Here is a 15572-nt window from a genome sequence, read left to right as displayed (position 1 = left end):
ATTAAGCCTAATTTCAAAAATTGAACAAGGGCTTTATAGTATTTCAGTTTTAAACATTTAAAACAAGCAAATATTCTGTATAATTTCAAGGTTTATATGTTTTAAGAAGTTAGTTCTATACAAGTTTGAAAGGTTATTTTTATTAAGTTTAAATTATTAATTTAATTATTACATTTTCTCCAATAAAGTTTTTATGAAACTTTTGTGAAAGATATGTGTATAAATTATTGTTTTAAAATAGAAGTTGTATTCTTTTATATTTACAGTACATCCATGTACTCAAAGAAAATGTTTTCCTATAATTCAACTTATCTTTTGACTGTGTACTACACAAGAAAGTGCTATATTTTGTCCTTATCAGTGTGCAAAATGAGTATTAATTAAAATAGAAAAAATAATGTGTTAAAAGTATCTCTCTCTCTCCTATAATCCTGATCTTCCTTAATTTTTTTTACTGTTATGCTCATTCCTGCCCCCTGCCAAGAATCCCCCTCATTGTCAACACTGACCTTTGTCTGCAACATGCACGCAAACCTAATAACATCAGCTTCGTGTTTGGATCAAAACTGACCCTTTTCGGAGTGAAAGAAAAATGTATAATCTTTTTTTATTTTCATTCTTTTTTCTAATTTTGTTTAATACCCTGAACTTTTGAACTTTCGGATGTTTATTCTAAAATAAGTCAAATTGGTGTGTTTTGCTTCAGGCAAACCATAGATTGCAGACAATAATGCAAGAAAATAAGTTAATTATGATTTTAAAATTTGCCAAAAATGTTGTGTGTGAATAAATACTTCAAAAATAATTATGAATCTGTTATTAAATCTGTTTTAGCAGAAATTGTTGGCTTTCAGCTAGATTAGTGTTTTTCAATATATATTTTTTTAATTTTTTCATACATTTTTATTTATTTACGTATTTGTAATTACTTAAAATATATCGAATTACCATTGCTGGCCAAAAGGCAAGTGGATGTTTTATTTTAATTTTATTTTGTTAACATTTTAGGCTATTTGTAAGGTGACGTCAGTTGTCTCTAAAAAAATACACTGTGTAATTTGGGCAATGAGTAAAAATAAACAATGTTTTGTTGTTTTTGTTTTAATGAACTTATAAATTAAGGCACAAAGATTTTCATCAGCAGCTCCAGCTTCACGGCAGCCTGGTAACGCCGTTGCCTCGCAACAGAGAAGTTTCTGGTCGGAGTACTTTCATCCCCGGACGGCGTGCTTTAATCAGCTGATAGGATGCAGGTGTGTGTTTAGGTAGCATATTCCTCCTTAAGCTGGCTTCTAATGTAAAGTTGTTCGATTAAATGTATGAATTACTTTTAAAAAAATATATTTTTTCTACGATGTTTGTGTGGTTTTGGTTGTTCGTTTTCGTCACCTGGCGCTCTCAATCCGTCAAACTTTTCCACGGCGGCGCGCTTTCCCATCCAACAACTTAGAGGAGCGTTATGCCTTCAAAATGGTCAACATTACTTCAGCCAGAATGCAGGTAGAATTTAACATTTTTTTTCTTAATTTTCTTGTTTTGTTTGTAAAAAGTTAAGCCCCGCCCCTCTGTCCTCCACAGATAGTCGCGGGGATAAACTACATTTTGGACGCGCAGCTGGGACGGATGGAAACGGTTGACTGTCAACTCTGTACCCAAGGCAAGTCCAACAGTTTGAAAATTAAACCAACACACTCTATGAGGGATTTGAGCAACAATCATAAAAAAAAAAAAAAAAAAAAAATTGCAACTGTTAATTTCAGGAGTGCCGGTGCATCATCACAAACATCCCCTGCGGAATGCACATGTTCTCTCTGAAAACAAGTGCAGAAAATAAAAGTTTAATCTCAAATTTTTATATATATATATATATATACACACACAATGAAAGTGTAATACCATTCATTTTCTTGTTTGGGTTGGTGACCTGCACCTACTTTGCATTGTTGGAAAGGGGGGCCCCCCAAAAAAGGCATAATTATTCCATTGACTTCCAGAGGAAGCTTTACTGTGCCTGGCCTCTCAGTGTGTGTCCTGGTTGCTGTAAGGCTGCGGTTGCGTGTCAGGCTTGGTCAGACACATGGCTGCTAAACTGAGATGAGGTTACACCTTTCAACACTGCAACCGCGCTCTCCAGAAGGGCTCTGTATGGAGGATTACAGGCATTTTCAGATTACTGTTAAGCAAGACTGAACTGTCTGCTGCTCTGACCCCCTTTTCTTTTAAATGAACATAAACAGCTTACTAATGGGATGAATAAAATTGTGTGTGAATAGAGGCAAGCGGCGTTGGGGAGGGGGGCGTTGTTCATTGTGGTGGTGGTGTTTTACTTACAATTCTATTCAAAAAGTGGATGGTTAAAAAAGGATTACTAAAATATTTTTTTGATAATATTGTTGGGGTTAAAGAGGCTCCGCCCATTGGGCGTTAATTACTGTCATTAATTAACAGTCTGTCTCTTAATTGAGGACGTCTTAATCGATGTAAAGAAAACGCTGGCACAGATTCGTAGGGAAGCAGTGGGTAGGAATGCGGCGGAAGGAGGATTTTCCTTAATTTGGGAGTAACATGGAAGCCGCAGTGCCAGGAGTTTGGGCTGTCCATCTGCCATCGCACCCACCCACTTACTGACACACTAACAGGTGCGTGCATGTAGATACACGAGTTTACCGAGCGCACGCTCACATACTCCACCCCACTCTCTTGCCCTGTCCTCAATTGGCCTGGGCAGCAGATGGTGAGGGGTAAGGCTTTCCGCCCCCCTCCCAACTCCAAGCCAGCAGCCCCATATCCCCCCCTTACCAACGAACATCACCCCACCCTTTTTTCTCCATGTTGTTGAAGAGCCTGAGTGTTGAAAGGCAAGCCCCAGCTTGTCCCCCCGCCACAACACAAATCCTTGGCCGGCTGCCATTGGCGGGATGCGGTCAGGTGTCCTAATGCTTCGGTTAGGGGAGGAAACGCTGGTTAATCTGCCCATCGCGTGCCACCGGCCATGGCCTGGCCTCTTTGTGTCTGGCACCCCTCTGATCGGTCCCTCTACCCCTTCATCTGTCTATTCCCTCCCCGCCCATCTCTTCCATCCCAGTTTTTTCTTCCCGTAGACAATGGCATTCTTCCCAAAAGATCAACCCTTCCGTCTCTTGAGAGGTGTTTTTAATTGCCCCCTTTATAGACTAAATTTGTAGCTTTTGGCAGATGCCTTTTTGTTTTCTATGACGGACTTGACCATTCCACTGCTGTACAGTCATTTAGGGGCATTCTTCATTATGCTGACTCATCACTTTCAGCATACTTCACCTGCCAAACTCCTCAAAAGAGCATTAATGCCGAAGGAGGTAGTAACATCTCTTTTATCTGTTTAATCTCAGTTTTTATTTTACTTTTTTCCTCCAATATTAGTTCCTTAAGCATTTATAAAATGGGGGAACCTCTTGAAAAGTTGATTGAAGAGCTTTTCAGATGAGGTGTTTCAAGTGTAGAATGATTTAACCACAATTGTCCCAATAATTGATCCATTTTATATCAAAACATGTAACCTGCACATCTGTTTTTCAATTCATTTTTTTTTTTTTACTGGTTTGACCTATCTAACAGAACTTTCATTTCAAGTCCCACTCCAGTCATCTTTTGATCTATTTTAAGTCTTCACAGTGGTCTTTTGATTATTATTCCCTTTTTTTGGAGACATAACCATAGGAAATAGTTTCTGCAGAGGGGCAGTAGTAAATGAGAAATTCACCTCTGAGTTGTAGGCAGAATTGTTGGCCAGAAGTAAGCCTACCCTGACTTCCCGTCATCCCTTTGTTTACACTCTCTCTCGCAAGCTTGTACTCCCAACCCAAGAATACAGTTGCAACAAAAATGGCAATATTGGAGCTATGCAGCTATACGATTTCAAGCCTGAACAAGGAAAAATAAGACTCGATCGGATCCATCTGTCTGCAAGTGGATGCATCAGAATAGAGTGGAGCAGGGAGTTGTCTGCTCCTGATTCACAACCTTTTTTAATAAAAAATCTATTTCATTTAGTAACAATACATATCATCAAAATAAACAAAACAGTTAATAAATGAAAAAGGCAGAAAGAAGAAAACTTATATTATCTGCCCCTATTGCTAAATCAACAAAATTAAATCAAATTAAAAAAAACAAGAAAAATGATAATTATCTTTTACATAAATATTAAGGACATACAAAAAATACATACACATTTACATAAATAATTGTCTACACAACCCTATTAATTATATTTACCTACACTAGGTCCAGTGGAATTAACTACAAAGGTTTTATGAAATTATTGCTTAACATCTCACTCTTAATAACATCTCTAAAGGCAGCAATTGTTTTGTATCTTTAATTTCCTTGTCCAGTTTATTCCATATGTTGGGACCATATACTGAAATAGATCTCTCCAACATTTTTGTTCTAAATCTTGGTTTTCTGAATATTTTATGTCCTTTTAAGTTGATATGATTTTGTCTTTTATTGAATTTAACCTGTAAATTGAGGGGTAACCATAACCTGTGTGCCTTGTATATAAGTTTGAGAATATTATAATCAACTATGTCACCTTTAAAAAAGGATGTAGTAAAAATAAACGCAATGTTACTCTTAATTTTCTTTATAAATGTCCTCCAAAGTGAGAAAAATGCTACGAGAACATGTTAAAATACCAAAAGCACAATTTTCAGTGGAATGCGCCTTTAAGCATTTATAAAATGGGTCCTCTTGAAAACTTGGTTTAGGGCTAAACCTAATCTGAGGTCCTTTTTAGAGGCTAGTAGATGAGATTTCAAGTTGAGTGATTTTACAGCAAATTTAACTCTAATCTTTACAAAAATGGCTATTAAGTATTAAATCTTATTATACCTCGATTGTCCTTTACTTATCATTTTCACCTGTTATCTGACAGAACTTGCTCCTTTTAAAGATGCACCCGCTTGCTCTAATGAGGGTCTATAGTGCAGATGGATACTATTGGAAGAAGAGGCTGATATTGTTGGGGTTACATAATCAGGGTGAGGTCATTACCATTTGATCCCTGCTGACCCCCTTTTTGATTGACCCCTGGGCTGGTCAACGCTTCAGAGGCCAAGCAGAAGTATAAGGTCAGAGTTCAAAGTATCCTCAGCTGTGCTGTCACGAAAACTGCAGCAGTTGTTCATCTGATGGTCAGTTTAGGCAGAAAAGCATTTTGTTTACATTTAGAGCTCACATTTTTTTTTCGTATTGTGTTTTTAATTTCTTAAAACACAAAGCTTTTGATATCATCTTTATGTTTCCATTTATAAATTGTTTTCAGGTTTGCAAACATCAGATTATAACTATAATACTTTGTCCTGAGAATATTTTATCTGCATAATATTTTTTTGTTTTAAAAAAGCCCTCCTTTTTTATAGTGTGACCAAAACATGTTGTATCGTAGGCAATCGGAAAACCGCCATGTATTGTTTTTCAACTTCCTGTTTGTGACCAGTGTGCAGGGTTTCCTTACAATAAGTGCTGCGGTGGGTGGGGGGGGGAGGAAAATCAATACTTTCAGTGTAATGTGTGGCCACTTGGGAAAAAAAGAGATTTATGTAAGGATGGTAACTCCATGATTGAGATGGTCTCTGATGATTGAAGGAAGCCGTTGTTGGTGGCATGGCGACCCCGAGGAAGAGGAGCTTGTAAAACTATAAAAGGTTAAAGTGTGGCTTGCTGCTGCTGGTCGTGGCGCCGCTCCTCTCCCTGCTGCCGTCCTCGCTTTTCTTCCCTCCCAGCACACCCTGCTCTCTGACCATCCCGCTTAATCTTAGCTCTGCCGTGTTATGAGACTAAAGACCGACAGGACCCAATGCACACAACGCCCACCAGGAGTTCTAGCAGGTTGTGGACCACCAGCCAAAAAGACAACATATGTCCCCGTCCCCTCTAGATTAATGAGAGCGTGTTAATATTGCCATGCGGGGAGTGAGGAGGGGGATACAGGCGAATCGTAAAGAGGGGTGGGAGATGAAAGGTGGTGCCTGAGATGCAGGGGAAGCACGAGGCAGGAGGAACGACAGCATGTCTGCAAGGGGGGGGATGTCTTAGGAGCAGAAGGAGAGATGGAAGAGTGGAGGCGGGAAAGAGCAAGAGAAGTGAGGACATAACTGTAGAAAAACGAGTGCATGTGTGAGTGTTTGCTTTATTGCAGAGGCCCCACCTACCCCTCCATCCTGTTAAGGAGGCACAGTCCTGAGGAGGAGGGGTAGGATGGCGAGGATCCCCTCCCTCAGCCAAGAGCGCACACACACACACACACACACACACACACACACACATGCTCTGTGTGGTTCATACACTCTGTTCAGTGAAGGAGAAGCCGCTGCTCTGGATAGACCACGCAAGATTCTGCAGGTGTCCCACCCTTCTCTCAAGTCTGGGATGCTTCAAGAGGTACTATTTGCTTTTCTATTTCAATTATAGTCCATTTATTGTTGTTACATCACTATATTTTCAATTCTAAGTTGTTTTTTTGTTTCTCTTTTATCCGAGATTGACTCTGTTTGAGATTAATGCTTGAGCCTCTGTTTGTGTGTTTGTACGAGGCTGCATGTGTAATGTGTGAGGATGGATGCGTGGCTGTACAGTTGTTTACAAGCTTTACTTCAGCTGCAACTTTAGATTCTAGTTGTTGCGTATGATTGTTTGATTTAATTGATTAAACTTTAGCCGGCTGGTAAAATCTATTTTTTATAGAAATTCCAAGCTTTGCTGCTTGATGGATTACTTGGGTTTAGATTTCGTTTTTGTTTTATTTGAGCTTGCTCAGGGTGGAGGGACACAAAGCGCATTATGTATGCTCAGTGTAAACCGCCTTTAAATGTATTCACGCTTATTGGCTAAAGATTTCCAGTAAAGTATGGAAAAATTGTCCCGAAGCATTTTTCGTATTAGTTTTTTATAAAAGCGGAAAGTTTTGTCACTTATTTCACATTTGTTTTTGTATTTAATATAGAATATTGTACATATGAAACTGTCGAGTTATTAAATTCTTAAATTATTTCAATCATTAAAAGTTGGGATGAATAATAGGTGAATAAATTTGTCCAAAAAAATCCAGATTTGGGGAGAAATAAGGGCGATGGCAGCAAAAAATGGCCAATAATCCTAGCGTGCATGTGTGCTAGTGAGGAGGAGAGGGCGAGCACATGTCTAGTATGTAGCATGGTTGGTTGGCAGACACTCTGCACAGCCCTCGTGCTTAAAATGGGGTTTGCATTGAATGCAACACTCATTTTGATAATAAAATCGTTTTTTTTTGGCTTAAATTATGCAATTCTCTCAACTTTTACTTTGTAAGTTCGCTTTTCAATGTTTTCCATGATCTAATGTGTCGAGTTTGTGCATTTTACTGTGATGAATATCCAATCCTTCGATTTTATTTATTTATTTTAAAATTTAAGATCACTAAAATTTTGACTTTTACATCCAAACTTTGGTTATCTTTTACACAAAATACTTTGAGTCATTTTTTTTCTTTTATTAGATACACTGTTTATTTATTTTTTTCTAAAGATGCTGGTAAGGTCACTGTATCCCACTTTGGATGTGACAAATAACCTTCAGATTCATCCTCCAAACCCTCCCGTCCCCAAATCTGCCCCTCGTCTTCTGCTTCTGGTCTTACTTTTTGTTAAATCAGCGTCCTCTCCTCCCTCTTTTAGGGTAGTATTGACCTGTTAATAGTATTATCCACAGAGCGTGTGGCAGGGCTCGGGTCACATCCCTCTAGGATTTGGACGGCCAGGCCTCTGGCCACAGTTTGGACAGAGAGTGACCAATAGAACTTAAGCTGTGGTCATTCTTCAATCTAGCCCCTTTCACAACAGAGGTCACCTGAGTCAAAGGGTAATAAGTTTAACCCCTAGAGGGGTGAGAAGTCAGAGGTCACAAACAAGGCTTCTGGGAGAAGGTTTGAATCATCAATCAGTGGCACTCCTGGTTATTTCTTTACATTAGGATGACACCTCCTTATTTTTTTTCTTTATAATCTCATTTTCAAATTGCAAACATTATGATTATATGGAAGTTGAGGGATTTTTCAGAGTTTGTGCTTTCATTGTGCTGAGCCAGCTTTTAGGAACATGTTTCTAGAAAACTTTTCCTTTTAATTTTTATTGTGGATTCATTTTTTTTTTTTTTTTGACTGTTTAGCCCCAAAAAGCCTAAATATTAAATAATTTTAAGGGTTTCATTGAAATAGTTATGTAAAGTAAAATTATTTTTAATTTATTGCTCCAGAATCATCTCATTTTCACTCATCTCTGTTTTGTGCTACACCTTGTCTAACAAAGCATGGCGACGACTGATTTGGCGTTTTCCCTGCAATGCCCCTTTTTTTGTGGAGTTAAATATTTATAGAAATGTGCTACCTTTAAATGAGACGGTTGTGAAATAATGTAGCATGGTTTGAAAGTGGCAGTTCTTCAGATTCAGAAGTGATGTCCCAGTCTGTCTCTAAAATGGTGCTGTGCTGATGTTTCAGCATCTTCCGGAGGTCTCCTCTCCCTGGCTGATGTTAGCGATGTGTCAGCAGTAAGCTAGGCCTGCCTGCTAGGCTGCTGGGCTGTAGTGGCGTCCAGCCCAGTCTGGCTAAAGGCCAGACCAGACATGTCTTGGCACTACACAACGGAGATATGACAAGTTTAAGGATTGGCAGAAGTGTGCTCTTAAAAGATGCAGAATTGTTGATCTAGTAATAAACAAAGAACTAAAGTTTAATAGTTAACTGAGAAAACATTTTTTTCTTTCTGTTTTATCTTTTTCCCCAACAGTCTGCGATGATGGGAGCAAGATAAGATGGTTGAAACAGGAAGGCATGCAGCACACATCCTGCGTTGGGCTCAAACCCAAAAAAGTCATAAAACGAGGTACGTTCTTTCGCCAAACAAGCACTATGGCTTCACTAGGTGCTCCACGTGCACAGGGCAAATATGGGTGGGCATATATATAAGGAGGAGCACAGTATAGAACACGTGTATGCCATTAAGAGTGTGAATAAGAGAGATATACATGTTGCACAGTCAGCTTTCGCACAGACCAAGACCATCCATCCATCCATTTTCCTGACCGCTTCTTCCCTTTCGGGGTCGCGGGGGTGCCGGAGCCTATCCCGGCTACTGATGGGCGAAGGCGGGGTACACCCTGGACAGGTCGCCAGTCTGTCGCAGGGCCTCAATCACACACATCCACTCTCACATTCTCACCTAGGGACAATTTAGAGTCACCAATGAACCTATGAAGCATGTTTTTGGACGGTGGGAGGAAGCCGGAGTCCCCGGTGAAAACCCACGCATGCACGGGGAGAACATGCAAACTCCACACAGAAAGGTCCCAGCCGGGATTCGAACCGGGGCCTTCTCGCTGTGAGGCAAGAGCGCTAACCACTGCGCCACCGTGCAGCCCCAGACCAAGACCATCAATCACAAATGAACGGTGAGCTGCATTGCTCTTTTGCTGGTCCCTCAAGCCCTCTCTCAGGGCCAGAATTACAAAGCATTTCATCTGCAACGCTGCGTTTTTCTGGACCTGGCCTAACCGTGCACCTCAACGCGTGCTACGCATTTGCGTAATTCTGCGTATTCACAAAAATTAGTGGCTTTCATTGCGTAGAACAGGTCCATATGCATTCAAGACAGTAAAACATGTTTGTAAACATTATATTTGCTTCATATCTACTATAGTTCTTTATGAGCATCCTCGAAAAACTGTTGACTTATTCTATACCTGAGTAGCGTACTTCTCTGTATTTCACTAAAACGCAAAAAAAAAAAACCTACAAAAAGGGCAAGTTTGACCACTTCTTACAGTGGATCTCAAATGATTAGAAGTTTTGTAAATCTCGTTATAAAATGTTTCTAATTTAAGTCATTTTCTGTTGACGATTGAAGATTTAATGGACTGGAAATAGGAAATTAATTAATAATAAAGTCATTATTTTAAATTTCTCAAGAATTTTAAAGTTAAAGACATGAAAAGTCTTCATATGTTAAATTCAAACACCTTTTATTCATGTGGGACAAACACGTCACCGACCAATCCCTGGTATTTCATACCAAAAAATAACTGTTCATTATTTTTCCTTTTTGAGGATACAGGTTTTCACTAACTTGTAGATTAAATGAGACAAAAACAAACCATCTCCATTTAGAGAAGAGAGAGTCATGAATCATTGGGGGTGTGCTTAACCCCAGGCTGAAAAACACTCGTGCTGAAGTCTCACTATTTGTTGTGATGATGTTAGGTTAACAGATGCTGCTGTGAAACACTTGTGTTTGTCTCACAAGAAAGAATGTTTAGGAAAATATATTCTTTAACACTAATCTTTTTTAAAAAAAAATGTAAACTTCAAAAATGAATTTCTTATCCAAAGCTGAAGGACAAATGTAGCTTGTTTTGTTGTTTGAACTTTCAAAATAAAACACTGAAATATAAATGTCAACAATTTTTTTTCCAGTTTTATTTTTTAATAGTTTTTTTTTTGATTTGTTGGCTAAAATATTACCATACTGTATTGGTGAAATAAATTAAACGTACGTTACGTTTGAACTCGTGTGAAGTGAAAGGATGGTTGGTGTCATTCAGTGCTCATACTCGCTCTATTTAAATGAAAGCAATGAACAAAGGTCCACAGCAGAATGGACCCTGGGAAAAGGCCACTCCTTCAATTGGTTTAAATCGACTCCCCGCTCATTTACATGGGACATAAATTCTCTTGTAAATTGCAGAAAATTGCTTGGGTAGCCGATATGTTGGAGCATATAAAAATGTAATTGTAGTCAGCCATGTGTGGGCACAGGGTGATATAATGTTGAAGAGATGTGCCGGGAAATTATGCATCCAATAAATAAGATGGGATGGAAACACGGTGAGGACGGTCATGAGCCTGATGTGCCACTGACCCATTTCATGTGAACGTGTAGTACAGTGGCTAAACGGCCCCCGCCCCCTAACCAGTGACTGGCAAAATAACCGTTTACTGTGCAGTACAGGAGCCAAGTAGATGGTTTATTTACCGACCAATCCAAACACATTAGAAAAAGATTATTTTACAAGTTTTTTTAATAGATTTGTCTAAATACTCGAACTGTTGTTACTAAATGTGTCAGAAATATCACTTTTTCATTAAATCTGTCATAAATACAAATTTTGCAACATTTACTAAAAAGAATGTTATGAAGAACCAGTCAATTAAATTGAAATAACATGTTTTAATTGAACGGGTTGTTTAAGCGCCTAATTGTCATATTTTTGGCACACCTTTACTGTGTTTATCTAGAAGAAACTGACCTTTTGAATGTCTCGTCCAGCTGCAACTACTGCAGAGTGATGAGCGTTGTTATGCCAAACCTTGGTGTGTACCCCCCCCACATTTGCTTTTTTTCCTACTGTTTTCTACAGAAGGGTTTCCTAACGGAAAAGAGGAGAAAAATACACATGTCACATCAGTTCATGAAGATCCCAATTGTTTTTAGCCACTGTGCAACCCCCAAAGGTCTCTGGGTTACCCCCTTTTTCACAGCATGGCTCCTGATGGCCAAAATGCAGCCCACATACTCTCACACGGCTCTAACACGCCATGCTGGATTTTCACTCGCATTTGCTGCTGTGTTGCAGATCAAAGTATTTCTCTTTCTGAATATCCCAGTGTCTTCCAGCTCAAACTGGACCGTCAACAAAAAGTACAATATGGCTCACCGGGTCGCTCCCTACAGTGCCCTCTCATAATTTGAGCTGCTGTGTCTATTGTGTGGCCTTCTTTAAGAATTTACCTCCGACTGATACAGTGCGTCAGTCTTTTTGTTAGAGGAGGACAATTGCTTGTACAGTGAACGTCCAGGAGCCTAATGAAGTGATAAAGAAAGCTCATTGGCTGCAGGTCGGGAAAGCTGGTCCCTCTGCTGTTACTATTAGATGATGGCTAACGGAGTCGACAGCTTACTACTCAAATGTTGATACGGTTTTATTACTCAGTGCTGTTTGTCAATATTTAAAACCTAAAAAAAGTATGCGTTCATAGTTGGCAATGAGACGAGGACAAACATGGAGGTCACCAAAGAACCGCATGTGGTAAACGCACAGTATATCTATTTTTGGGAAAATTGTTTAAATAATTAGATTAATAATGGATTGTAAAAAGTCTAAACTTAAATATTTATTGTTTTACAAGCTCTCCACCTTTCAGATCTTATTGTTGCTTATTTATTACCCAGCAGAGCAAATACTTAAAAGGCCAACTAAACATGAAAAGTACATTTTGTTCCAATTAGTGATTCTAAGATTAATTGTTGAATGTTTTCTGTATAATATGTAATATTATTATACACATTTACTTTTGCACGTTCAATTTATAAGCCGAAAAGTTGTTAAAAAAAACACAAAAATAGAGGAATAAATGTAAGTACATGCAGATTAATTGGAATTCTCATATTCTGTCTTAATAGCAATTGCATGATTTTATGCTAAACTATTGGGGAACAGGTTGGGGGGCCTCATGATGTTGGGACAGATGGCATTTAGCTCTAGCTGTGCCGAGCTCAGTGGGACCCAAAGCTTAAGAGGTTAGGCCTGTCAAAACCACTCTGTTCATTCACTGCCTAACAAAGTGTGGACTGTCAGCCTGTTCCGTTTAATAAACTTAAGATTTTTCTTTTGTCGACGCCTGAGCAACACTTTGCAACTCGATGACCTGAATATTCCAACATGCATCTGGACTCAATGGGGAAAAGGGCACCCCTGGCAAAGACCAGCGAAAATGTGTGGACACAAATCTGCTTCGGCCACTTAAAGGGCAGTGAATCAGTGGTTTTTACATAAACCCACTAACATTGGGTCAAAGGTTTCACATAGTCATGTATATATGGGGATGGTATTTAAAAATATATACAGTTTAAATGTGGGTATTTTAAGGTGTAATAATTGTTTGAATCATTTTTTTAAACCTTTTAGGACAGAAAAAAATATCTACATTTATTTTCTTAAAACCCAAAGATCAAATCCACCTGTGTCGTTTCTATATTTTAAGTATTGTAGCGTGGAGCTTAATCCACAAAATATTTAAAAATCTCATGTCCCATGTTTCACCACCAGAGGGCGACATACTATAATATAAAGACTGTTTAAATACTTTGAGTTCAACAGTGAGATAAACTGGACAAATTGACTTAAAGTACGTAAAAAAAAGGACACAGTTTTTTGTTTATTATTTTGGTGGAAAGAAATGTTTTGTTTCATGTTGTCACCTCACTCTTACCATCTCTCAATTTGTTTCAGTGTTTGTTGGGGTCACAGGCTGAAAGCTGGTGAATGGTGACCCGAGTGAGATGCCTTGGTGACATCTGACCTCTAACGGGGTGTGTGGCTGACCCTGGAGGATGCAGCTCAACAATGGAAGGCACGTGCCTCAGCCTAATCACCATGGTAACACCAGATCTTTAGAGAGACATAGGGGAAGGGGCCAAACTCTGTCTTTATCCTGATTGTTGTTAGCCATCTGCTGTCAATTGACTGGTATGGATATAACACACACCCACCACTTCCACCACAGGGGAAGTGTGCGTGTTTGTGTCACAGCATGGATACGGTGATGCATCTTAAAGGCTGACTGGGTAATCTCTGCAGGCAACTGTGATGGTGATTTTATTCTCACAATCACCTGGAGAGATTTTGCAGTTTGTCTAATATGCTTTAAAAATGATTAAATGACTCGTCGCATATGCGCATCTTAGTTCACAAAATAATTCACAGAAAACATTTGAGTGGAGCATCATTTACTTTAATAAATGTTGTGTGGGTTTTAACTGAGTTTATGACTCTGGCTTAATTTAGTGAGACGTTTCCATGTGACGGATTCAGTTAATCTCTTTATGTCTGAGAGTTACAAACCTTCACTGAGACAGAGGAAAGGGTCGGTCAGTAAATGACTGCACTGAATAAATGCCAACAGGTGCAATCCACCTGGAAGAAAATATTTCACACTTACTCGCATACTTGCTTCTTTTGATTTCTGTGAAGGCTGCATGAACAACATGAGAGCCGCCCTTATAACCAGAACACCCCAAACATTCCCCTTTGATCCTGAAAAACTATTATTTGCCACATTTTTTTTCTTTATCACAAAGCTCTTGTCTCTTGGAAACCTTAGTCCCCCCTCCTCCTTTTTTTCCTGTCTTCCCTTCTTCTCATGTTCTGCTGTGATTTGGTGAAATCTCAGCTGGCAACTGTGAGTCGTTCACTAGCTGCTCTCACAATGGCCTCTGGGATTATGCTAAACACAGCGGCTCTGCTGCTCTCCACATCGACCTGCATCAACGACGGCCTTTGGAGGACTCGGGAACCAAATGGAGGATACTCAATGAAGATGTCAATGCAATTACACAAACACAGCTCATAGCCCCCTCCTCTGTCTGCTCATCCCTCTTTCAAATCCCCTCTTTTGCCCCTCCAAAAAAGACACCCCTTTCAAGTAAAGCCTCATCTTTCGGAGCTCCTTAGAGTGCATGCATATTTTTAATTAGCATTAATTCACAATCCAGATGCTTCTGCTGCCATGTTGACTTACTGTGATCGTGCACTGTACAGTGTTAACTCTGGGCTGTTTTATCACGTTATTATTGTGACGCCCCGCTTTCCTCATCCAACACATCATTTGAGAGCGTTGTTATGGATTTCCTGCTGGAGGGACAAGGACGGACCTTTCTGGTGTGGATGATACTGCATCAGGAACTGATTGGCTGATTCTCGGTTGCCAACAGTACCTGATGCATTACCTTCAGCATCGAAAGAAACATCGCAAATCTGGATTTCTGTGGGAAAGAGCGTTGGGGATGTCTTGCTCTGTAAACAAAACTCATTCTTTTGATAATAAACTCATTTTTCACAACAATCTTCTGACTTTGTGGCAGTTCTGTGGACTTCACATCCATGTGGAAAAATGTGTGTAAAATCTTGAGCTCAAACCTTCAAATAGTGTTTATATTTCTCAGTGACTGAAATGTGTGATGTTGACTTTTTTTTTTTTTTTTTTAATCTTTATTTGAACATTGACAGTGAATATTCATGGACATTTCTGTAAATATGCCAGTGTTGGATACAAAGCTAATTTACAACAGTAGTTCCTGGGCAAGTTGTAGCTTTGCCAAACACATAACATAAAAAATAAGTTACCACAATAAAAGATCAAGTAAGAGTTTGAAGGTTAAAAATATAAAATAATGTAATATTAAAACTGCATTTCTGAGTATTTATTTATTTAAATCCTATTTGGTCAGAAGCAGGTGAAAACCCAGAGTATGTAAAATCTCAGGTTTGTGACGCAGCAACCCCCTCAGGCAGGTCAAGGTCTCTCTTCTCCGTTTAAATGTCCTTGTCTGAGACTGCATCTGGCTCAAGACTGTACAGCTGGATAGGTTTGATATTGCTGCCATTTTTTTTCTTCTTTTTTCTAACCACATTAGTGACTTGGAAGGCGCTAAAGCTAGCGAGAGAGAGTGCAAGCTTTGATGAGAAATCAGCAAATTTAGGCTAACTTCTGCACCAGAAGT

At 39.1% G+C, this 15572-nt stretch overlaps 1 protein-coding gene across 2 annotated transcripts in view; it reads left to right on the top strand.

Annotated features, from left to right (window-relative positions):
• Positions 1-480: 480 nt before the first annotated feature.
• The window catches only part of efemp1 (EGF containing fibulin extracellular matrix protein 1), a 38995-nt gene continuing 23903 nt past the window's right edge, over positions 481-15572 (top strand). The window contains exons 1-4 of one of the 2 annotated variants that reach the window (XM_024297141.2): positions 481-1253; positions 6339-6423; positions 8805-8900; positions 13303-13449. In XM_024297141.2, the coding sequence (XP_024152909.1) occupies positions 13404-13449 (46 nt within the window). In that variant the 5' untranslated portion in view covers positions 481-1253; positions 6339-6423; positions 8805-8900; positions 13303-13403. The remainder of the gene's footprint in view (positions 1254-6338; positions 6424-8804; positions 8901-13302; positions 13450-15572) is intronic. The other variant, XM_024297143.2, reaches the window with a different exon arrangement.

The sequence above is a fragment of the Oryzias melastigma genome, linkage group LG15, assembly GCF_002922805.2.
Source record: "Oryzias melastigma strain HK-1 linkage group LG15, ASM292280v2, whole genome shotgun sequence".
In the NCBI taxonomy this organism is placed as follows: Eukaryota; Metazoa; Chordata; class Actinopteri; order Beloniformes; family Adrianichthyidae; genus Oryzias; species Oryzias melastigma.
The sequence above is the reverse complement of the archived record's forward strand: the minus strand, read 5'-3'. Positions and strand labels throughout refer to the sequence as shown.